This window comes from Peromyscus californicus, unplaced genomic scaffold (assembly GCF_007827085.1).
Source record: "Peromyscus californicus insignis strain IS unplaced genomic scaffold, ASM782708v3 Scaffold_4__1_contigs__length_199733344, whole genome shotgun sequence".
Taxonomy (NCBI): Eukaryota; Metazoa; Chordata; class Mammalia; order Rodentia; family Cricetidae; genus Peromyscus; species Peromyscus californicus.
The window spans coordinates 167408585-167435227 of record NW_026294562.1 but is presented as its reverse complement, the minus strand read 5'-3'; the positions used below and the strand labels follow the sequence as shown (position 1 = coordinate 167435227).

Genomic DNA, 26643 nt, shown 5'->3' with positions numbered 1-26643 from the left:
ATCAGCCTTCTGTCAGATATGGAGTTGGTGAAGATCTTTTCTTGTTCTGTAGGCTGCCTTTTTATCCTATTTTTTTTTTGAATAAACAAGTTTATTTGTAAATTTAGTCAACATACATAATTGACCTAAAAACTTCAATAGGATACTTTTAAAAACCACTTGAAGGCCATCTCTATAAAAAGGATTTTGCCAGGACAGCAACCAGGTGTAACCTAACCCATCTTTATTGGCAGAGGCCCAATAAGCTGAAGCTGTACTCTTTACCCCATGTTTAAACTCCACAAGGAAAAAACAATCCTTGTACTGTTTTTCCCCTTAAAGATTAAAAAAGAAACAAAACCAAACTCAATCTAGGTATAAGACCAAACAACACAATGAAAAGCTGCACTAACTAGATTAGTAACAGGTGATGCTGGTGTGAATAGCTTGTTATTTTACTCTAGAGCCCTTATAAATAAAATCCCCGTTAGTGTATGTGTTATCGGGTAGAGGGTTAGTCAACATGTGGTAGAATGAGGACTTATGCAAGGTTTAATACGCATAGCATTTTTTCTACTTTGTTAAACAAATGCAGTCTAGTCAGGAAATACCAACTGGACTAAATTACACACACCTTAATGACAAGACTCCCCACCACTTGTGAATGTAAAACATTTAATTTAAAAATGTTCAACACTACAATATATAAAATAGCTATTATAAATGCACATAGTGTAGTCTATAGCTGCCAGGTTTACTTTCTTCTTCCTTTTTTTTTCTCTTTTTTTAGGAAACTGTTACACTGTGGTTAAAACTTGTATCTTCAACCTTTGAAAAAGCCCACATTCTATCACAGTGATGTATGGTTAAACACTTGGATCAAGTCATAACCAGTTTTATTGCAAAAGGACCCTGTACACATTTATCAATTCTAGTACCTTAATAGCTACCCAACAAGTCATTAACATACAGAAACATGCATCATGAGAAGCAAGTAGTATCACCCATCCCTTCTGCATATTAGCAACTTGTCACTCCTGAGCCACAGTGCTCACATCACTGAGGTCTGTGAACGTCACTCTTCCCATTCATCCTGAGTGAAAGATGGAATGACTTAAGTACAAATGCAACATATTATAAACAATTTCTTACAAAAAAAAAAAGTCACAAATTAAACCAAAGTATTTTACAGAATTTACTACAAAATGCCGTAAAAACCGCCTCGACTTAAGCTCTCTCCCCCCGTATCCGGCGAGCCAACTGGATGTCTTTGGGCATGATGGTGACTCTCTTGGCGTGGATGGCACACAGATTGGTATCTTCAAACAACCCCACCAGGTACGCTTCACTGGCCTCCTGAAGGGCACCGATGGCTGCGCTCTGAAACCTCAAGTCGGTTTTGAAATCCTGGGCGATCTCCCTCACCAACCTCTGGAAAGGCAGCTTCCGGATGAGCAGCTCGGTCGATTTCTGGTAACGACGAATCTCTCTCAGCGCCACGGTCCCGGGCCTGTAGCGGTGAGGTTTCTTCACCCCACCAGTAGAGGGCGCGCTTTTCCGGGCCGCCTTGGTGGCCAGCTGCTTACGGGGGGCTTTCCCACCGGTGGACTTCCGAGCGGTCTGCTTGGTTCGGGCCATTTTCTCTCACCCAAAGCCGAGGTCTGAGGCCCTTGCTGGGACCGCCGCGCCGCTGTTAGCGCTCAAACGGGAGCCGCAATCGCCGAGTAGAACGGAAGACCTTCCTCCAACGAACGACCAAACCGCTCTGCCCTTTTTATCCTATTGACAGTGTCCTTTGCCTTCACAAGCTTTTCAGTTTTATGAGGTCCCATTTATTAAGAGTCTATCTCAGTGTCTCTGATACTAGTGTTCTGTTCAGTGGGTTGTCTCCTGTACCATGTTTTCAAGGTTACTTCCCACTTTCTCTTCTATCAGGTTCAGTGTAATGGGATTTATGTTGAGGTCTTTGATCTACTTGGACTTGAATTTTGTGCAGAGTGATAGATATGGATCTATTTGGATTCTTCTATATGTCAACATCTAGTTATGCCAACAGCATTTTTGAAGATGCTTTCTTTTTTTCATTGTATGATTTTGGCTTCTTTGTGAAAAATCAAGTGTGCATAGGGGTGTGCATTTATATCTATGTCTTTGAATTGATTCTATTAATACATGTGCCTGTTTTTATGCCAATACCATACTGTTTCAATATTATAGTTCTTTAGTAGAGCTTGAGATCAGGGATGGTGATACCTCTGGATGTTCTTTTATTGTACAGGATTGTTTTAGTGCTCATGTTTGCATATATGTATTGTTATTTATCTATGTGAAGTTGAGTATTGTTCCTTCTAGGTCTGTAAGAATTATGTTGGAATTTTTATGTGCATTGCATTGAATCTGTAGAACACTTTGGTAAGATGGTCATTTTTACTATGTTAATCCTACTGATTCATGAGACATTATTCCATCTTCTGATATCTTCTCCAATTTCTTTCTTCAAAGACTTGAGGTTCTTCTCATGTAGGTGTTTCAATTGCTTGGTTAGAGTTGCCCCAAAATATTTTATGTTATTTGTGGCTACTGTGAATGGTATTGTTTCCCTGATTTCTTTTTCAGCCTGTTCGTCATTCGTTAATCTTGTATCCAGCCACATTGCTGAAGATATTTATTAGCTGTAGGAATTCTGTGGTAGAATTCTTGGGGTCTCTTATGTATAATATCACATCAACTGCAAATAGGGATAGTTTGACTTCCTCCTTTTTGATTTGTATCCCCTTGATCTCCTTTTGTTGTCTTATTGCTCTAGCTAGAGCTTCAATTACTATATTGAATACATATAGAGAGAATGCACAACCTTGCCTTTTCCCTGATTTTAGTGGAATTGCTTTTAATTTGCTGTGTGCTTGTTATATACAGCTTTTATTGTGTTTCAGTTTGTTCCTTTTATCCCTGATCTCTTCAAGTCTTTTAACATGAAGAGGTATTGAATTTTGTCAAAGGATTTTCATCATCTAATGAGATGATCTTGTGGCGTTTTTCTTTCAGTTTGTTTATATGGTGGATTATATCGATAGATTTTTGTATCTTGAACCATCCCTACATCTCTGGAATGAAGTCTACTTGATCAGGGTGGATGATCTTTTTGATGTGTTCTCAGATTTGATTTGTGAGTATTTTGTTGAACATTTTCCCATTAACGTCCATGAGTGAAATTGGTGAGTAATTCTCTTTTTTTGTTGAATCTCTTTGCTTTTTGAGTATCAGGGTGACAATGGCCTCAGAAAAAAATAATTTGGCAATGTTCTGCAGCCTTAAGCCATGATCCCACGGCCTTAGTCAGACCACATATCCTGTGCAGCTCATTAAAGGAGAGAGTGTAGTAGCTGTCTGCTGTAGCTCAACTACTCTCAGTTTACAACACCTGGCTCCTCCATGCTCCATGTAATATCTACTACACTGAACTAAATATATGGTGTGAAATTTCCTTCTCCCCATAAAAGGTTATAAAAGATCAGAACTTTCCTTAGTGCCAGAGACTGTTAGAAGACCATTCAGTGATGTTAGCCAGAAATGGAGAGTGCTCTCAAAAGAGGTTCCTCGGCCTCCTTCCATGACCACTCTTATAGCAGTTGTTTCTTGTTCTCACATTCTCCTTGGTTCTTTCTTATTGTCACTCCTTTTTAAAACTGTTAAAAGTTCTTTTTTAGAATTTTCTACATACTTATTATATTTACATCATATGCATTCCTCATTCTCACCCTCTACCTCCTCCCATGTCTTCCACTCTCTCAAATTCATGCCTCTTCTGTAATTATTATTATTATTCATATATTTGGGCCTACTTTGTGTTGTTTGTGTGTATATGTGTTTATGGCTGACCATTTGTGAATGGATAATCTATCTGAGGATCTTCCATGGAGAATACTGATTTTCTCTCTCTCAGCATTCATTAACTACTGTAGCTCTTTACTTATGGGTGGGGCCTTGGGAGATATCTTCATCCATGCTAGCATGTAAGTTGGCATTATCATTGTTTAGCTCTTGTTTTAAACCCCATATAGTTGTGAAAATAGCCACAAATAATATAAAACACCTTGGGGTAACTTTAATCAAACAAAGAAAATACTTGTATGATGAGAATTTAAGTCCTGGACAAAGAAATTGAAGAGGGTATCAGGAAATGAAAAGATCTCTAATGCTAGTGGATAGGTAGAACCAACATAATAAAAATTGAAATTTTACCAAAAGCAACTTACAGAATCAATGCAATCCCCATTAAAATCCCTGCACAATTCTCTACAGACCTTGAAAGAACAATACTTAACTTGGTATGGAAAAATAAAAAACCTAGGATAGCAAAAAAAAATCCTTCACAATAAAGCAAATTATGGAGGCATCACCGTCCCTGACTTCAAGCACTACTATAGAGCTGTAGCAATAAAAACATCTTGGTATTGGCATAAAAATTAACATATGGACCAATGGTATCAAATTGAAGTCCTTGACATTAACCCACACACCTAGGAACATCTGATTTTTGACAAAGGAGTCAAAACTGTACAATGGAAAAAAGAGAGCATCTTCAACAAATGGTGTTGGAATAACTGGGTATCAACATATAGAAGATTGCAAATCGATCCATATCTATCTCCATGCACAAAACTCAAATCGAAGTGGATCAAAGACCTCAACATAAATCCAGCTACACTGAACCTGATAGAAGAGAAAGTAGAAAGTAGCCTTGAATGCACTGACACAGGAGACCACTTCCTAAATATAACACCAGTAGCACAGACACTGAGAGCAACAATTAATAAGTGAGGTCTCCTGAAACTGAGAAACTTCTGTTATGCAAAGGACATTGTAAATAAGACCAAACGACAGCCTACAGAATGGGAAAAGATCTTCACCAAGCCCACATCTGACAGAGGGTTGATCTCCAAAATATATAAAGAACTCAAGAAACTAGATAGCAAAATACCAAATAATCCAATTAAAAAATGGGCTAGAGACCTAAACAGAATTCTCAACAGAAGAATCTCAAATGGCCAAAAGACATTTAAGGAATTGCTCAACATCCTTAGACATCAAGGAAATGCTAATTGAAACAGCTCTAAGATACCATTTCACACCTGTCAGAATGGCTAAGATAAAAAATACTGAAGATAGCTTATGTTGGAAAGGATGTAAAGCAAGGGGAAAGCCCCTCCACTGTTGGTGGGAGTGCAAACTTGTACAGCCACTTTGGAAATCAGTATGGCGGTTTCTCAGAAAATTAGGAATCAGTCTTCTTCAAGACCCAGCTACATCACTCTTAGGCATATACCAAGGAATGCTCAATCATGCCACAAGGACACTTGCTCAACTATCTTCATAGCAGCATTATTCATAATAGCCTGTAGCAGGAATCTTAAAAGTTCTTATTAATAAAATCAAACCTGAGCCAAGTATTGGGGTGAACACTGGAAGATTAGAGAGACAGAACAAGCCACAGCTAACCTCACCTGGCCAACTTCTCAACTGGTCTTGTTTCCTCAGACTGGAAGCTTCTGTGTACTCATCCCAGTGGCTTTCCGCTGAACTGCTGCTCGAAAGCCTGAAGCTTAACCAGCTAAAAGCTTCTAGTTTCTGGTCCTCACACCTTTCTGCTTTCTACCACCACTCCCTGGGATTAAAGGCTCGCTTTCTGGGATTAAAGATGTGAGTCACCATGCTTGGCTGTATCCTTGAACACATGGATTTCTGCCTCTGGAATGCTAGGATTAAAGGCGTGTGCTACCACTGCCTATCCTAAGTATCTAGTGGCTTTTCTGTTCTCTGACCCCAGATAAGTTTATTATGGTACACATTATTTTGGGGAACACAATACCACCACAATAGCCAGAACCTGGAAACAACCTAGTTGCCCCTCAACCAAAGAATGGATAAAGAAAATGTGGTACATATACACAATAGAGTATTATTTAGCTGTAAAAAACAATGACATCATGAAATTTGCAGGCGAAGGATGGAACTAGAAAATGTCATCCTGAGTGAGGCAACCTAGACTCAGAAAGACAAACATGGTATGTACTCACTCATAGGTGAATATAGTTGTAAAGCAAAGGATAAGCAGACTGTAATTCCCAGCTCCAAAGAAGCTAGGAAACAAAGAGGACCCTAAGAGGGACCCATGTATTGCCTTGAGAAGAGAAAGCAGATGATATATCCCTGAGTAAACTGGGGATGAGGGGGCAGTAGAGGGGAAGGGATGGGGAATGAGAACATGAGGGAACAGAATGGCAGAGCTGGGGAAGGGGTAGAATGGGAGAGCAATGAAAGCGATATCTTGATAAAGTGAGAGATTATGAGATAAGGGGTGCTAGGGAATTACTAGAAATCCACAAGGATGATTAGACTACTAGCAATAGTGGAGAGGGTACCTGAATTGGCCTACCCTGATAATCAGATTGGTGAATACCCTAACTGTCATCACAGAGCCTCATCCAGTAACTGATGGAAGCAGATTCAGAGATCCACAACCAAGCACCAAGCCGAGCTCTGGGAGTCCAGTCAAAAAGAGGGAAGAGGGATTTTATGAGCAAGAGGAGGGGGGTCAAATCATGATGGGGAAATCTACAGAGACAACTGAACCAAGCTGGTAGAAACTCATGAAATTTAGACAAACAGCAGTGGAACCTGTGTGGGACAAGACTAGGCCTTCTGCATATGGGAGATAATTGTGTATTTTGGTCTATTTGAGGGGTCCCTGGCAGTGGGATCAAGATCTATCTGTAGTGCATGAGCTGGCTTTCTGGAGCCCATTACCTATGGTGGGATGCATTGCTCAGCCTTGGTGCAGGAGGGAGGGGTTTGGTTGCCTCAACTGAACGTCCCAAGCTTTGCTGACTCCCCGACAGAGGTCTTACCCTTTTGGGAATTCTTGAGTGTAGCTTTCTTGTCATATATAGAAGACACAATCTCACAGAAGACATCCTGGTCCTATGACTCCTACGATCACTCCATCTCTGCTTCTGAAATGTTTGCTGAACTTCAAACAATGGGATTGTGATACAGATAAATAAATTGGGGCTTGACATCCTGTGGTGTCTGTTGTTCTATGCATTTAGACTAATTTTGAATTACTTTACTGGTCTCTATCTATGCAAGTAGAGGCTTCTTTGATGACAGTGAGAGCTACACTTAGCTGTGGGTATAAGGATTTGTGCTTAATATTTACTTAGAAATTGTAATAGTTTAGGAAAGTGGCCCATAGTATGTTCTCCTCTAGTATCCATGACTTTACTAGCCAATTTTAGTTGTCTTGGATTCCAATACCAGAAATAATTTTTCCTCCTATCAAGCAGATTTTAAATCTAATTAGACAGTTGTTGGTTACCTTCAAGATAAGTGAGTGCCACTATTATAACTTAAGGGCTATCTTGCCATACTGATCATTGCTGTGGTTTATAGGCATCACAACTGAGTAGGACTACTAATTGTTGCCAGTTTGCATAGAAATTTCAAGTACTATAAGATCTATTCTTCAGGGAGGAGACTTCTGGGTCAGATCTAGCTGGATTACTCAAAGCTATGTGTCCTATAAATAAAGAGTATCTTCAAGAGTAAGGACCTATCTTTAAATTCTAGAAGACAACAAAGGGCTTTCCTTAAACTAACCTGATCAACAATTTGAAATCAGGTCTCTCACCATTGGTACATGGTTTCTATAAGTCAATGCTTCTTGGTGGGGAACATTCTCACTCAAAGTAGCATAACTACATATATAGGGTGTAATTTTAGGTAAACATAAAAAAATATAAATCCCTATAACATTTTAAGCATCCTTAGAATTATTTATCCCTCTTCCAACCTTGTCCCTCTGTATTATACTCATCCCCTTCCCCAGTTAAGATCCCTTCTTTTTCCATTCCCCCTTCATATCATCTGTACTCTGCTCCTTCTACTTCCATTGTCTCTTTTAACTTTCCTACTTTATCTAGATATCTTGGTTATGTAAATCCATCTGAAGATTTAGAGATGCACACAATAAATGTAGAAGAACATGCAGTTGTCTTTCTTGGTCTCAGTTGTCCGTGTATTTTCCTGTTCCACTCATTTACCTGAAAATTTTATGATTTCATATTTCTCCCAGCTGAATAGTTTCACTGGAAATATGCACCACATTTAACTGTAAACCACATAATCATTCCAATAGATATAGAAAAAGACTTGGACAAAATCTAACATGCCTTCTTCGAAAAAATCCTGGAGAGAATAATGATGGAGGATCATACATCAATATAATAATAGTTACATATGACAAAGCCACAATCATCATCATCATCATCCAAAAGAGAGAAACACTACACATTCTTAAAAGCAGGAATAGAACAGGGATGTTAACAGTCTCCGTTCCTTTTCAATAAATTGCTGGAAGCACTGACTGGAACAATACAAACAGGCACACAAATAGGAAAAAAGAAGTTAAACTATCCCTATTTGCACCAAAGAAACTCATCCACGGAGCAATTAAAAGATTTAATACCTATTGTTAAAATCAACACTGCTCTGGATGTGTTTAAGGACAGAGCAGCTTCAGTGGATAAAATAAAAAAAAATCAATATAGACCACAAAACTAATGTTTTGGCAAATTGCTCTAAATGATCAGAGACCAAAGCTAAAAATATAAATAAATGACATCGAAAGTGAAGATTTAATAAGACACAGGAGCAAATGTAACCATAATTTCACCAAAATCTTGTCATCCAGATTGGCCTCTTCAGGAGGACAATAGTCAACTTCAAAGTATAGGAACTTTATGTCAGGTAAAACAAGATGCAAGATGGGTTGAGTGAATAGGCCCAAAAGGACAAATAGGAAATATAAAGTCATATGTGGCTAATAAAGCAATGAATTTATAGAGACATGATTTGTTGTAGCAATGGAAAACACAGATTAACATTCCTCCAATCTCAGAATAAAACTATAAAATAAAGAACACTTCTGAGAAAAATATTAATAGGTATTATCAAGAACAGTCACAGACTGCCCAGATTGTTCATTAAGCAGCACACAATAGCTGTTGTTCTTTCAAACGTACCAACTGCCCTACCTTTAAAATGGTTAGCTGACAAGCCTGCCTGGGTGGAACAATGACCTTTGACATAAGAAAAATTACAGGCACTAGGGCATGTGGTATAGAAGCAGCTAAATGCTCAACACATTGAAGAATCAACCAGTCCTTGGAATTCTTCTGTATTTGTCATAAAAAGAAATCTGGAAAATGGAGAATGTTAACAGGTTTAAGAGTCTTAAATAAGGTGATCCAGCCAATGGACCCTCTATACCCTGGAATTCCATTGCCTTATTTATTACCTAAAGGATGGTCCATTATAGTGATTTATTTAAAAGACTGCTTTTTATTATACCTTTCAAAGAATAGGATAAAGAAAATTTGCCTTCAAAGTTCCTACTTATAATAATGCTCAACCTGTTCAAAGGTATCAGTGGAAAGTTCTTCCACAAGAACTGTTAACTGCCACCAACTTGTGTCAATATTTTGTAGAACAGCCATTAGAAATAACTCACAAACAATTTTCTCAATCTAAATTTGATCACATGGATGATATCTTACTGGTTGATTCACATGTAGATACCTTAGGGAAAATGTGTGATAAAGTAAACAGAATATTGCCTTGCTGGAGATTACAATTTGTTCCTGAAAAAATATAAAGAAGAAAGTCTAACAATTATCTAGGATATAATATAGGTATACAGTAAATTCAAACACAGAAAGTACAAATCAGAAGAAATCAATAACAAATTCTTAATGATTTTCAAAAATCATTGGGAAAAAATAGCTAAATAGCCCACAATTGGCTTAACTACTCAAGAGCTAGATAACTTATTTCAAATTTTACAAGGTGATAAGGACTGAAATAGTCCAAGAAAATTATCAGCTGAGTCTGACAGTGAATTGACTCTGATAGAAAAGAAATTAAAGAATGCACATGTGGATCACTTGGATCCAAAGCTTGATTATATTTTAGTTATTTTACATTCTACTTATTCTCCCACAGAGATTCTTATGAAGAGAGAACATAATATCTTAGAATGGATATATTTAGCCAAAAAAGAATATCAAATTACAGTCCTATGAAGAAAAGGTTTCTGAATTGATTCTGAAAGGAAGTGGGACTTTGCCAATTAGCAGGAATAGATCCAGCAGAAATTATGGTACATTTTACTAATGCTAAAATTCCCTCATTATGGGAGAAAATGAATGTTGCAAAAGAGCTTGCAATAATTATTGGAAGAGATTAACAACTAATATCTCAAAAGCAAGAGACTTCCATTTATATAAAGATCTAATCAGATGCTACCTTGTATAGTAAAAAGGATACCAATTTCTGGAGCCCCTACATTCTATACTGACACAAATACATCAGAAAAGGCAGGATATAAGTCAAGAAAACTAAATGGCTCAAATCCCTTATGATTCAGTAAAAAATCAGAGCTATATGCCATTTTATGGTATTATTAGATTTTTCCAAGTATCTTAATACAGTTACTGACTCTCAATATGCAGAAAGAGTTGTTTTGCATATTGAAACTGCTTAACTGGTTCTAGATGATTCAGAATAACTTTACTATTTATTTCTCTATAACAAGTAATAAGAAATAGAAACCATGTATTGCATATAACACATATCAGACCCCATATGGTTCTACTAGGCCCTTTAGCACTAGATAATGATGAAATTGTTCAACTATTAATATGAAATGTGCTAGAAGCCTCAGAATTTAGTAAGAAATACCATGTTAACATTAATGGTTTCAAAAAAGATTTTTCTATCACTTGGCAACAAGCCAAGGAAAATATAAAGAAATGTCTTCTTGTTCTTTATATAACCAAACTCCATCATCCATAGGAAGTAACTCAAAGGGTATTCAAAGAAGTGAGATTTTGCAAATGGGTATGTTTTATTTTTCAGAGTTTGGAAAATTAAAATATGTGCACCATTCTATAGATACATATTCTGTAAAGGTTGATTCTGTAATTACACATTTTTTAGAAGTCATGACCATTATGGATCCCCATACATCCCCAACCTGTACATATTAAGGTTGATAATGCTCCAGCATATGTGTCTAGTAAAATGAAACAGTTTTTTTGCATAATACAGCATAAAGCATATTGCATGTATGCCACTCAATCCCACAGGACAATCAGTTATAGAAAGATATAATCACACCTTAAAATATATGCTTAACAAACAGAAAGGGGTAATAAAGACCCTCTGAGATAGATTACACAGTGTTTTATTAACTTTAAATTTTAAGTGCTAATGAGAAAGGAACAGCTGTGGAAAGACATTGGATAGTAGAAAAATTTGCTGAATTGAATCAGCCTGTATATTTTAAAGATGTGTTGGCTTCAGATTGAAAACTGGGATATGTGTTATACTGGGTAGAGGTTTTGCTTTTGTTTCCACAGGAGAAAAAAATCTGTAGATATCACCAAGATTGATAAAGATTAGATTTGAACCAAGGAGGCCTCCTAAATAAGGAAAAGCAAGACAGCTTGATCATTCAGTCCAAATCAAATTATAAAGATGAAAAAAATGCCTTTCAAATGATCAGGCATGAAAAAGTAAAAAAAAAAATAATATTTTGAGTGATAATCTACCCAAAGCACACTTGCCTTGCTGGCATGAAATGAAAAATTGGTTTTCTTCAACCATATGTCTTAATTGTATGTTAGAATGTTAAACTGTAGATTGCCATGTGGCCCAAGCCATCTTGGACATCATCTTTGAGTTTTCTTCTTAAATAAAGAGGATATTTCTGTTATTTGGCATTAAAAACACAGTTAAGGGAATTAGCGTGCTTTAAGTAAATTCAAAGAGTTACTGTAGTGGGTAGCCATTCCAGTTTTGATCTGGAAGTTCTGACCCCCATTGAGGCTTCGGTAATTGTCACGCCTACAAGGTGGGGCCAAGAGAGGACCCTGAAGACCCGAGATCTGGATGCACCAGCTCTCTTGGTTCCTGGATCCTGGACCCTGGAGGTAGACCGAGCAGAGTTCTCCAGAGAACACCACCGGACTGTGCTACACCTTTCCCAGACCCTGTAACCTATCCCTTCACTTGCAAGTTACCCCATAAAATAAACCTTCCTTTTAACTACGTGGAGTGGCCTTAATAATTTCACCAATATCTGGCGCTCACTTTGGGCAAATTCCAAAGGCCTGGTTGGCTCCCACCCTCAGCTTCCTCCCCGGCTGGTGGGCACTTGAAGCTGCAGGGTACCACAGCTCCGTAAAACCAGGAAAAACCCACATGGTTCCATTCCTGAAAAGGAGCTAATCCAGTCTCAGTTCCAAGGCAAGTTTAGCCCTCAGACCAGCAAAACTGCTGTGAGTGGGGTGTTCCCCCACCTCCCTGAGTGCCAGCTCCCCGCCCTAGCCCAAGGCTTCCACAGTTTCACCTAGTTAAAACAGACTCAGTACTGTCCCCACCCTACAGAGGCACAGAGAGGGCTTGGAGCCGTGCCTGCTGGCAGACCTCCTGTCTGCAGAGGCAGAGAGTGGCTTAGAGCATCCTGGAACTCTCCACACCCTGAAGCTCCAGGGAATCACCAAAACAACTGCCTACCGCCACCTCCTGCCAGTGCTCACTCTGCCCCCAGCCAAGGCATACAACAGGACCTGCCTTGGAGCTATACCAGTGCCTCCTGCTGGCTGAAAAGCACTACTACACCCCCCAGAACCACAGAAAGGTAAGATAGGCTAACCAGCATCTTATTTCAAGTAAAAGTACTTGATAATTTTACACCTTAAAACTGACTAACACATTTTGAGTAATTCTAGTAATGTGGCAGACAACATTACCTCACAAGAATTTAAAAACCTTTTTGCCTGTATGATGAATGACACTTTCCTGGGAATATAGACCTTCCTAAGGCATATCTGGCCTGTACCATCTTGGCATTCATTGTAATAATTCACACAGTGTTCAAATACTGGCTTAATAATAATAACAAAGATGAGTCATTACTGGGACTGATACAGGCAATGAAGACTTATAGAAAAAGATTTTCTCTCTGGAATCTGCTAACCAGGATTTACAGGTTTTAAAAGATAGCAATGAAAGCTTACAGAAAAAGATTCTTTCTCTGGAATCTGCTAACCAGGATTTACAAAACAGGCTTGTACCCAAAATTGATTTTATTGATAATAAATATGAATATTTAATGGATAGAACACTAACTCTCCAGAGTGAAGTTGTGGCTACTCGGACACTATGTAAGGAAGAAAGATTATCATTAACTGATAAGATAAGGTCTATGGATTCATGTGTTTCAAAAGAACATAAAAAGTTCCATGATTCCATGAGAAATCTGGAATCCCTTGCAAGAGAGGAGTTCACTCCCTAGAACAGACCCTAGGTGCTCGTTTGCAAGCCCTGGAAGAAACTCTCAATAAACATGACAAGGGACCTAATAAGCAGAAGGGCAAGACCATAGAGATTGTAACATCTCCAAATGGCTCTCATACAATGGTTTATCCTGTCATCATCCATGAGAAGCCAACAAATGATACACACCCTGAGCCATATATGACATATACATTACAACCAATTTCAACAAGGGACTTTAAAAATAAAAAGGAAGTGATAGTTACATATGGGATACACTCCACATACATAAGACAGATATTAAATTCATGGTCTACCTCACATAGAATCATTCCAGGTGACTGGCATCAGTTAATTTCAGCTGTTATAGGATATAGCCAACAGTTACACTGGAAAAGCTGATTGAGAAAAGAGGCAAGAAATTTAGAACAGCAAGGTAAACTCAGAGGTTTTGAGATTTCCCAAGATCAAATACTGGGTGAGGGATGTTTCACTGACAGGAATGTACAAGCCACTTATGATGAGCATGCAATATCCCTGTCCCATACAGGAGCTCTAAATGCTTGGGAAAAAGTTCCAGAACCAGGAAAACCAACTGAGGTATACACAAAGATATTTCAGGGACCTCACGAACCCTTCACTGGTTTTTTACAAAGGCTGAACACACCTATAACAAAAGCTGTGTCAGATAAGAATTTTAAAAAGTATTAACTGAGTCCTTGGCATTCAACAATGCTAATGCAGAATGCGAAAGAATACTTACACCATTAAAGGTCAGATCAGCTCCTTTGGGAGAATGGATTCAGTATACTAATGGTGTTGAGTCTCTTAACTACGGTAATAAGGCTTGGATAGGAGAAACAAATCCCAGAGGTAAAAGAAGCTTATCCACCAATGTGACATCTCTACAAGTTGTACAAAAAATTTAACAATCAAAGGTTGGGGTAGGGTTCTGTATTTGTCTTTCCAGGATAATGGAAATACCCATCTTCCAGAAATCATAATGCCTTGGATATCCGGATGTCTACAGCAGAAAGAAAGAATCTATTGGTACCAATCTACACAGGGTAAAATCTCACTGCCTAACATCTATATCTCTTTCAATCTAGAAAAGTTGTGGTTCCAATTCAATTATGAACCAAGGTGGCTTTGGAGATGGAATTGGCTCACTCCTTCTCTAAACCAAAGCATATTGCTAAAAGAAAAGGTTGAGAGATTCTTCAGTCCCATATCAGAAGAGCCCTCTGGTGTGGAACAGGAGGAAACCAATAAAAAGGGACCATTGTCTTCAAGATTCTAATTCTCTCCATGCTTACTCTTGATTTCTCAGAATCCTTTCTTACATGTTATGTCCTCTTTAAATCCAAACTTTCCATTTTGATAAAAAAATAAGTTTTTCCAATAGCAATCTCTGAAGTCTCCAGAAGGAAGATGGGGCCCCAAAAACAACAACTCTACCCAATCCAGAATGATGCCATGGTAATCATCATCATACTACAATTCTTGCTAGAATTTTAGACAATTTTACCCATTACTCTAAGGCTTGCTGCGGAATCTACAGTTAGTCTAACTGAGATTCAACTATGTGAGCTTTCTCACAATACCCAACAGAGATATCATCACCCCCAAAACAGTAGGAAGCAATTCTAAGAAAACGACGCCCCTTCTCCCTAAGGTTTTATATTTCTCAGGGTTATGGATGATGGTTATAGGGTTGGGGGTGGAAGAAAATATTAAACTCAGTATTCTCCTTTTAAAAAAGTGTCTCAAAAAAAGGGAAAAAAAGAAATGGAATGGATAGGTATAAAATATTTTGGTAGATTATTGTATATACTAGTAAACAAATTTAGTAAAATAGCAGCCTTAGATAATTTGTACTGTAATTTGCACTGTTATGGATGCTTATATGTTGATACAAATGTAAACTATTTTTATATTCCTGTTTAAGATAATTTGTATATTGATACAAATACAGAACTATATTTGTTATAATGTATATATATATACTCTTATTTGAAATATTTGCATATTGATACAAATGTAAATGTATATCTGTCATGCTGTATGTATGTTCTACTTCTGTTTAGGATATTCTGTATATTGATATATATTTAAGATTATTGTCATATTGCATATCATACTATACATTCCTACCTCTGTTATGAGTATCTTGTGTATTGTCACAATTTTGAAGTCATCGTCCTTTACCATACATTTGCTTATAGACTGTTTACCTAGTTTACATGAAGCCTTAGTCCTTAGGTTATTTTGATAGATAAGACTTATAGATTTATTGTCACCTATGCTTGTCATCTCTATAGTTATGTTAGTTAGGTTATCCAGATTTACAGATACATAGGTCGGATGGATAGGTAATCTTCAAACACTTCATAGACCTAGAGAATATGGCATTTAAATAACTTAGAATTCTGTTGACATGAGACACAATTGCTCCTGGCAGCACCAATTTGATCCCAAGAGAATGTTGGGCTTCTAAGACACAAAGTATTTCGTCTTGGCACAAAATGGCCTATTGGGCAAAGAACTGCCCTTGCCTCAACTGCTGACAATACGAGTGCTGTCCTTCTGGACAAGCAGGACACAAGGAAAAGTGACTTCTGAACTCTGCCAAGACAGAGTAAGATGGTCTTTCAGATTTCCTGCTTCTGAAAATGGTCTGTCAGATACTCTAGTTCTGTAGCCAATTTGAATGCATCAGCAATGCTGAGAAACATTAGGTGACTGTCCAGGCTGCCAGCTATCTCTTTCTACTCTTGCAAGGTTCCCAAAAGTTGCTTGAATCCATTTACCATTTCTCAGGTACCATTATATTCCTTCTCAGGTCTTTGATGGGATTGAAGACTAGCAGTTATAGTTATAACTTTATATATATATATATATATATATATATATATATATATATATATATATATATATATATACTATCTTAGATAAAACATATTAAGTATTAGATTCAGGTTCTTTAGGATAGGACACCTTTTGGAATGATCTTTGTAACGTGCCATTTACCTACACTCTAGACTTCTCTGGATTTTAGTATATGTTTCTTGCTTGATATTTTTCGCATTGGTTGTAGTTCCATCTTATCTAGGTCATTATCCCTCATTATTCCTGGACAATATTTGATAACCATTTCTTTGTATGTATGTATGTAGTCTTGTATTAGGTTTGAACCTTCTTATTTAGACAAAAGAGGGAGATGTAGTGGGTAGCCATTCCAGCTTTGATCTGGAAGTTCCAACCCCCATTGAGGCTTCGGTAACTGTCATGCCTACAAGGTGGAGCCAAGGGAGGACCCTAAAGACCCGAGATCTGGATGCACCGGCTCGCTTGGTTCCTTGACGCCGGAGGTAGACTGAGCAGAGTTCTCCAGAGAACACCGCGGGACTGTGCTGCTTCTTTCCCAGACCCTGTAACCTGCCTATCCCTTCATTTATAAGTTACGCCACTAAATAAACCTCCCTTTTAACTACATGGAGTGGCCTTAATAATTTCACCAATAAGTTACTGCAGTTCAAACTTGTTTGCTAAATCTCTGAGTTGTGGTGATTTGGAATGAAGATAAAATATTATATTTGAGCAGAGTGGTTGTATCCCATGCCTTTAATCCCAGCAGAGACAGGTGGATCTTTATGAGTTAGTTGTTGTCTAAATTCTAGAGTTATAGTGAACAAAGTGGTTGATGCCTTTAATCCCACTACCCAGGAACAAAGCTCAGGTACAGCTCCTACTTGGTATGTTGGCACACTAGAGAAATCACATAACATATTTACACATTGTTATAAAAATTCTGTACAGGGTTAGTAGAAAGGCAGTTAATTTTCAATGGACACACCAAAAAACAGCCTTTATGACTGCTAGTAAGTTCTCTGTGCAAGCAACCCTAACCACTATTGAACAAGATGATACCCTAATTATGGATATCATATTTACTGGTGAATTGGCAACTGGGGACTCTTCATGAAGCAAAAAGGAATCCACCACAATTTGCCATTTGGCTTCTATTGCAAATGATTTCTATATACAGAGAATAAATATTATCTCTTTGAGAAATAAATCTGGACATTTTACAAAATAAAATGGAGAACCTTATACTCAGTCATTGCCAACCACCCTATGGTCATAAGGGTCCCATTGCAATGATGGATTGGATCTGTTTGAAGGCGGAGTCCTTCACAGGTTTAGCCATGGCAGGAAAGGTATTACAGTGAAACTGGTACCTATCTGAATTCCTTCATGAACAGGATATGGTAACAAAGGGTTTTGTGCTTTTCTGCCCTGAGGAAATATCAGTTTTCCATAATCCCCATCCCTAAACTTCTCACCCCTCCCCAAAAAGAGGCATCTGGTGAACTCCGGGTATCAATGGAATGGTCACAACATTTGGCTAATGCAAGGTTTATTGTGATGCATAAACCACTGATGGAACCAAAACTAATGGAAAGTGGCAGCCCATAAACTTGGTGATGGAATGTCCATTAGTGAGGGGAAAAAAATCACAAAATCAGCACAGCACTATTGGTTATAAGACAAATAACTAGGAAAGAAAAAAAACTCTATCTTCTCCAATTCGTGGTGTGTATGCAATGATAAAACCATATGGTCATCAAAATGGAAAATCAGTACCTAGCAGATAAATGGTCATGGGAGGCATGAATGGAAATGGCAAGACTTAACAAATTTGATGTAATTCATTGAAATATTCAGGTCTTGCGGTTGGATTTTATCTGGGCTCTCTTGGTGCCATAGTGCCCTGTCTGTTGTTGATTGTATTCTTACCCTGGCTAATGGGTTTGAGATGATTAGGTCTAGGATCCAATTTCTGAGTTTCTCTTTGTAGATTTTGTGTTTTGTTCCTTTGTTTCTATTTGCTCTTTGGTCTTCTAGGCTTTGTGGCATGGTTTTCTGGTCACTGGCATTACCTCTGACCGAGTTCAGAGCTTCTTTCCAAGTTGAGAGATGGCCTTCTGGTGACTAGCTTGGTGTTTGGTGCAGCAGAAGGTCTGTGTTCTTCTAACTTCAGCCTGAATTGAGGACAGGGACCAAGAGCATGGCAGTTGATGTCCAGCAATAGCTTGGGTTGTGTGACAGATTTTTGGGAACAGAATCTAAGGAGTGGGGCAGTTCAGCTGGCAAGCAGGTCACCTACCTGTTCTTCTGAGTGTGTGGCCTGTGCCTCAAGATTCTGTTTTCCGTACAGGTGACTTTAGGCTGTGTCAAGGTGATAGTTAAGGTTAACTATGACACTTCTTCAAACTGTTAATTCCTCGTCCTCCATAGAGAGAATCCATTGAAAGTTCCCTAATCTCCAAGTGAGTGTGTGTCTCTATTTGCCACATTCATCACAATTGCTGCTGTCCACTCAGCACCAGGGTACAGCTCAAGAACAACTTCACAGACTTCCATTTTTCCCACTCCCCAAATTCTGAGCCCAGGGACACTGTGATCTCCACCACAGACATCGTGAAGAGAGAGTTAATGGAACAGCATCATCAAAACGTAAGTTTCATGTTTCATGCCTCCCAGGCACAGTCAGCACCTGCTTCTTGTGGCTCTACTGGAATCAGAGCAGAAGTCAATCAGCAGCTGAGACAAGACAGGATCTGGGAGCATTTGGGGTAAAAGGACATGTACATGCGTCAGAGCTTTGGGTAATCCTTCGGTATCATGGTGATCATGAAAGCAAATTAAGGGGTCATGAAGGAATGAGTTGCTGACAGAAAGAAAAATCTACCTGACCTTAGTAAAGCTTCTTTACCTGGGAAGTTCTTCTCTCTTGGGGGCAACACACACTATACATTTCAACACCAGTCCAAGATCACCCAAGAGAAATAAGAGATATTAAAGAGAGGAGGAAGAATCATAGCAGGAATCTCACGAGAGGATTGGGATTTGTGTGTGTCCATGACACAGGCTGGGAATTAATTTCCATATCTATTCATAAAACCAAGGCTTTGCCCTAAACCTCAATGATGTCATTTCACAGATCCATTTCCTAAAACCTGTAATTTTCTTCCCTCTGCTGTTATTGATGCCAATGGCTGAGTTCTGGACAAGGGAGATATCTTCAATTATTAGTAGTGATGTTGGGAATAAGGTGCTCTTGGCAGGATATCTGGGGCTCCCCACTGAGAAGATAAGAGTACTGTGCAGATGGGTAAAAGGCAACAGGGCAGAAGAGGTTAGAGTTTGATCCTGGATATAAATGAATACATGTGAGGGATATGATCAGGTCATCTCAACAATCTGGAGCAAACAAAATACAACAGCATGTGATGTCAGCAGAGGAAAGGGGAAATCCTGGTCTATAGAATGTGATCCTATCTCTGGTATAACCTTAGTTGAACAGGTCTCACCCATACCTGGGTACAGATTAGTACAAGAGTACTCATGTAGCATGCAGGATCCCTGATCCATCTCCAGCGCAACACACAAAAAGAACCTACTATACACTGTACAGTGTACATGTGTGCCCTGAGCCAAGTCTGAGATGCCCCAGTCTCCATCATCCTGAGCCTCTCTAGGCTGGAGAAGTCCCTCTTGCCCATTCTAGCATAATGCTGGGCATGGCTGCATGTGTTTGGGATAGGCCAGAATTCACAGGTCAGCCTAGGTGTCTATGTGGTGGGTCTGTGTTACAAACTTATGAAGGACCAAGTGTCCTGGATCTAGACATCTGCATTTAGGCAGTTGTAGCCGTGATGAAACAGAAATACTCACAGGCAATGTTCATGTTGAATGTTCCTCTTGGGTGGTACTCATTAAATTCCCAGTCTTACACTCATGGAGTCCTGTGTAGGTTGTGGTTTTCATTAAAGTGAGAGTCCAGTTGCCTTCTGATAGCTTCAGCCTTTTGCCTTCTGTGAGGCTTTGAACATGTGCATGCTTTAAGGCTACCATCCTTAACCTCCATTGAGTTAGAATTGCCACTTGTGATGGTGACTTTTGGTAGCAGTGTTGTGCAGACAACAGAGAGAAGATGGCCCTCTGTGTGACCGCTGACCCTTGCAAAGGCCTCTTTCAACCAGTGTTGGTCTTTCTAACATCCACCCTCAATCCTTGTCCTTACAGAACCAGGAAGAAGATGAATCTGAGGCAAGTGTAGGAAGACTTGAGTGCTCAGAGATGGTGGGTCTCCTCTACTGTGTAGAACAGTCTTTGCCATGTGTGAGCTGAGCTGCAGAGCATTATGATACAGACCTAGGATTTGGAGTCAGATGCCCACTGTCTGTCCTGAACCTCACTCACCCATTCCTGCCTTGCACCAAAGAGTGGTGTGTCCCTCTAGCTTTACTGATGTCCACTGCTGAGCTTGGGCCAGTGCCCTCCAAAATAACAATGTTTGAGGAAATCCAACAGGTAGGACAGAATAAGGCTCTCATTTGAGCTTCCCTGAGAACTACCCATAGACTGTTCTCTTGACTTGTGTGTATAGAAATCTCAAACATGAGACCAGGAGTGGGCCTGCCATTCAGCTAAATGAGCAGGCTGGAGCATAACATGGGCCAATCTTCCCATGTGTTTTATGGTGATTGAGATGAGACACAGGTCCCCAAAGACAAATGTGTCTTAGAATGATCTAGGAAATGGACAAATAAGGGGTCCATGTGAGCTTGAAGAAAAACCACTGTCTTGGCCTGTAATGCTCTGCCTTTCACAAGTAAGGACCATAAAGAGATTTCTTGATATAGGTTGCTGTTTTCTTTCTTTTCTTTTTTATTTATTTTATTTATTTATTATGTCTGTCTGTCTGTCTTTCCATGTGTCTGGTTACTTTTACTGCATGTATATCTATGAACCACAGGTATACCTGGTATTTACAGTAGCCATAGGAGCCATTGGATCCCCTGGAAATGGAATTACAAATTGCTTAGAAACTGCCATGGGCATTCTGGGAACAGAACCTCAGTCCTCTACAAGAGCAATCATTGCTCTTACCTACTGAGCCATCTCTCCAGCACTCCCAGGTGGATATTTGCAGAGGTAAATAATGCTGTAGAAGGTAGAGGCGCGTTTGGCAGAACTAGGTTAGGGTTTTTGGACTTTAACATTTTCCGTATGAGACCACTGTTACTCATACCAAGACCTAAGGCCAATCCCTGAAAGGATTACTTCTCTAATGAGTACAATGAGATATGAAGAGAGACAGATGATAAAGTTGTTTGAAATAGTGATTTTCTGGGCAGAGAGAGCCCTGAGTTAGATGCAGCATCCATTGGAAGGAAGAAAGCAAAGCCTTGTCCTTTGCCTTTCTGCAGCAGTAGCAGCAGAATTCCAGATAACACATGATTTCCTGTTCAGCAGCCTGGTTGCAGAGTCCTGGAATTTTGCATAAATTCTCCTGAGGCAGGTAGTTTAGTTTCAGAGTCAAATCTAACTGTCCATTTGGTTTCGCTTCCTAGAACAGACATCCCCCTCGAGTTGGCAATGACCAAGATTAACATCTCTGATAAAAACATCTCCTCGCCCTCCACAGAAACTTGAGGACTCCAGGGTGAAGATATATACATGGTTGTACACAGACAGCTTTTCTGTCACCAATGGATTGATCATCTCTGTCACCAATGAGGCAGATCTACACACTGCGGTTTCTGTGTTTCAGTTTTCCAATGATAGCACCCATGGTGAATAAATGTTGCCATGGAAATAAGGTAGCCTCAGTATGAACAAGGACCTGACACTGAAACAGAACAGCTGTATGGATCAGCACCATCTATTACTACTTGCCTGCAGGAGAGCAATCCCTAAGCACATGCAGTCATCAGGAGAACCCATGTCCTTCCCCTAAGTGTCTTCTGATGTCTCATAAGCCCACAAGAACCACTGGCTAATGGCCTGGGCAATAGTGCAGCTGAAACTCAGAGGGAGATGCCTACTTGACTACTGGGTGCCCAGGGATTGTGTGGAATCCCCTGGAGTTGGAGTTGGGTGAGGTTGTGACTCCTCTTCACATAGGTGCTGGAAACTGAACTGAAGTCCTCCTCTGGAATATCAACAAGTGCTATTAAACACTGGGTCATCTACCAACCCCCCTTTCTCATTCTCTTCCTTGTTCCCTTTATGGATCTAATCAACCCCTGAATTCACCTTCTAAATGCCTGTCTGCCTGCCAATCCACTTCAGCTAGGCCTTTGATAGGACACAACATCCTAGCTGTTTTGGGATATTCCAGTGCCTAGAAAAATCTGGGACATCTGTGGATGAATGAATGAATGAATATGAATGAATGAATGATTATACAAGGGCACTGACACTTGAAGGTGTCTCATGTTGGTAAATAACAAAATCAGGTAATAGAACAGCTTGACTTTTAGTTTACAGTTACTTTCATAGTTTATGTATGTGTACGAGAGAGAGAGAGAGAGAGAGAGAGAGAGAGAGAGAGAGAGAGAGAGAATATGTGTGTGTTTACTCATTCACACATCAATGTATGGGTAAGAAAATGCTACTGTATATATAAGGAGGATAAAGGACATGAGGGAATTGGTTCTCCCATTACACCAAGTTGAATCTGGGGATTGAACTCAGCATGACAGGCTTGGAAGCAAGTGCCTTTACCCATTAGCCATTTTGGTGGCCCTCCCTGCTCTTGTTTTTATCTAGAGGGAAACCCTGTCATATTTGGGAACATCAATCTTCAGAAAATCATTGCCAATGATAATGAACTTTGACTAGAAAACAATCTGGTTTGCCCTCCCCTTACTGTTTCCAGTTCAGCAAGGGATCCCTGCTACTGAACATCTGTCCCTCTCCATCCTCTCCCTTCATGCTGCAAGAACAAACCCTTAGTCCCATCTCAAGCTCCTCTCTTAGAAGAATTCAACCATAATCTGAAATTCCATCCACTAGCAAGGCATGGTCTCCACAACCTTGTGTTAGGACACAAACCTGCAGCTTCAGGCCATGTTCCTACAGTTTTCATTAGAGCACATCTCCTGAAGCTCACTCTACGACACAGTGTAGGAGCTCTCTGTGCTATGACTCATATACTCTCAGTTTACAATATCTGACTCCTCCATGCTCCTTGTCACATACACTGCACTGAATTAAACAGCTGTTGTGAAACTCGTCTCTGTCCCTATAAAATTATAGATCACACCTTTCCAATGTGCTGGGGATTGTGAGAATACTGCTCAATGATACTGCCCAGAAGTGGAGAGTGCTCACAGATCAGGCTCCTTGGACTCCCTCCATGATCAGTCTCATGGCAATTATTTGTTGTTCTCACACTCACCCCAGCTTTCTCTTATTTTCAGTGCTTTTTAAAGCATTTACAAGTATTTTTTAGAATTTTATACATGCTTATTGTATTTACACCATTTTCATTCCACAGTCTCACCCTCTACCTCATTCTATGCCTTCTACTCTCTCTAATCCTTTTCTAAGCCTTTTCTGTAATTATTTGTTATTATTATACATATATTTCTGTAAAATTTTTTAATATATGAATACAAACTACTGGGCCCATTTAGTGTTGGTGATGCATATATGTGTTTATGGCTGATCATGTGGGATAGGATAATCTATCAGAGGCTCATCCTCGGAGAACAGATTTTTCCTTCTCTGAGCATTCATTAATTACTGTTGCTCTTTCTTATGGGTGCAGCCTTGAGAGATTTCCTCATTCACAATAGCATGTAAGTTGGGGATGTCATTGTTTTGGTCTTGTTTAGGGAGGCATATTGTTGACAATTCTTAGGTACAGCTTCTTTGTTATATAGAGAAGACAAGAATCTCACAGTAGACATCTTGGTCCTTTAACTCTTACAATCTCTCTACCTCAACATTTAAGATGACTCCAGAGCTCCAAACAAGAGAATTGTGATACAGATAAATCACTGGGGCTAGATATCCTGTGATGTCTGTTGCTCTGCAAATTTGAACAAGTTTTGGAATTCTTTCCTGGCCTCCATCTGTGCAAATAGAGGCTTCTTTGATGACTATGGGAACTACACTTAGCTGTAGGTATAAGGATGTGTACTTCAATTTACTTAGAAGTTATACTAGTTCAAGAAAGTGGCCATAGTATATCCTCCTCTAGGATCCATGACTTTACTAGCCAATTGAAATTTTCTATGATTCCAATACCAGAAATGATTTCCCTCCTGTCAAGTGGATCTTACATCTAATTAGACAGTTGTTGGTTAAGTCCAAGATATAAGTGCCACTCTTACAACTTGAGGGATATCTTCATATGCTGTTTATTGCTAAGGTTTGTAGACATCACAACTGATTAGGAATACCAATTGTTTCCCTCCGTTTCCAGCTTTCATAGAAATTTCAATTACTATAAGATCTATTTTTCAGGGAGAAGACAGATGTGTCAGATCCAGATAGAATCCTCGAAGCCTTGTGTCCTATCAGTGCAGCATGTCTTCCATAATAAGGACCTATCTTTGATTTCTAGGAGGCTACCAAGGGCAACACCAGTAGCCTATATTGTTTGTGGACTCTCTTGGACTAACCTGACCCAAAATTTGAAAGGAGGTTTCTCATCCATGGTCCTAGGTTTCTATTTGTTGATGGCTCTTGGTGGGGAGCATTCTCATCCCAAGTAGCACAACTTCATTTAAATATATATGATGTAATTTTAGGTAAATATAATATAATAATATGATATGAGTCCCCATAACTTTTCAAACATCCTTAATGTTATTTATTCTTCTCAATCACCTTCACTAGTTAAGAAAAGCCCCCCTTTTTCAATTCCTCATTTATACCATCTGTGCAATGCTCCTCCTACCTCCATTGCCTCAGTTTACTTTTTCTGGCTGTTTTGGTTATAGAAACTGCAAATGTGAAAGAATATATGGCTGTCTTGGTCTCAGTTACCTCAGTCATTGTATTTTCTAGTTGTACTCATTTACCTGAAAATTTTATGCTTTCTTTTTTCTTACAACTGAATAATTTCACTGGTTAAATGCACCACATTTAAACATAAACTACATAATCATCGCAAAATATATAGAAAAAGACTGACAAAATCTAAAATGCCTTCATGGAAAATGTCCTGGATGATGGGAGCAAATACATCAATATAACACAGGCTACATATGATAAAGCCACAGTCAACATCATCCAAAAGAGAAAAATCTCGACATAATCTCATAAAAACCAGGAACAGGACAGGGTTGTCCACTATCTGCACTCCTTTGCAATATTGTGCTGGAAGCACTGGGTGGAAAATAAGAGAAGAGAAGGAAATGAAAGGCATATAAATAGGGAAATTAAGAAGTCAAACTATCCCTATTTGCAGATGATATTATATTATTCATAAGAGACCACAGAATTCCACAAGAAAGCTTCCAGGAGCAATCAACAGTTTCAGCAAAGTGCCAGGATACAAAACAAACCTACAAGCATGAGTGGTTTCTATCTCCACCAACACAAAGCACACTGGGGAAAATATTGTCGCCAAACTCCCATTTACATTGGCCTCAGAAAGACTAAGAATAAATACAACCAAGGTAGTGTAAGACCTCAACCTTGAAAACTTTAAATCTCTGAAGAAAAAGATTGGGGAAGACAGGAAAAATGGAAAACAACCCATGCTAATGGATTGGTATAATTAATATTGTGAAAATGAACATTCTAACCAGACAGTTTGCAGAATCAATGTAATCCCAAACAAAACCCCCGTTTTCTTTTTTATAATAATAGAAAAATTCCTAAAATTCGTGTGGAACTGCAAAAGATCCCTGGTAGTCAGAACTACCCTGAGCAAACAAAGAACAATTCTGGAGAAATTACAACTACAGATTTCAAAATGTTAGTAAATAATAATAGTAATAAAAGCAGTATGGCACTGGCACAAAAACAGACATATAGACTAAGGGAACAAAATGGAAGACACCAAACGTAAGTGTGCAACACAAATTGCTAAACAGTCTTATTAATAAAAAAATCCAGAGCCAGATACTGGAGTAAAAGCTGAACCATCAGAAAAGTGGAGCAAGGCACTAGTTCTTACCCCTATGAAATCCTCCACCAAAAGAGAGCAAGCTCCTCTCTCCACCCCACCTCATCACTTCCTCTCTCTGCCCAGCTCTATCATTTCCTGTCTGTCTGTACAGGCCTCCAGACTTCTATACTTAACCAGTGGCTAGCTCCTCCTTCTGATTTTCAAGCAAGCTTTATTTGTTAGAGCACAAATAAAATATCACCACATTTCCCCTTTTTTGTCTAAAATTAAAAAATGTTTATAGCTAATATAAGAAAAACTATGTACAATAAGTACAATAA

The 26643-nt window shown here is 39.0% G+C and overlaps 1 protein-coding gene across 1 annotated transcript; it reads right to left on the bottom strand.

The window, feature by feature from the left end:
- Positions 1-202: 202 nt before the first annotated feature.
- On the bottom strand, positions 203-1745 carry LOC128125616 (histone H3.3A). Its single transcript, XM_052763194.1, has one exon. The coding sequence runs from the start codon at positions 1615-1617 to the stop codon at positions 1207-1209; it is 411 nt and encodes a 136-aa protein (XP_052619154.1). The 5' UTR covers positions 1618-1745; the 3' UTR covers positions 203-1206.
- Between the last annotated feature and the right edge of the window lie 24898 nt (positions 1746-26643).

Bases quoted from the DNA above. Each gene is read 5' to 3' on its own strand.
- LOC128125616 (XM_052763194.1), bottom strand. From the start codon at position 1,617: ATGGCCCGAACCAAGCAGACCGCTCGGAAGTCCACCGGTGGGAAAGCC.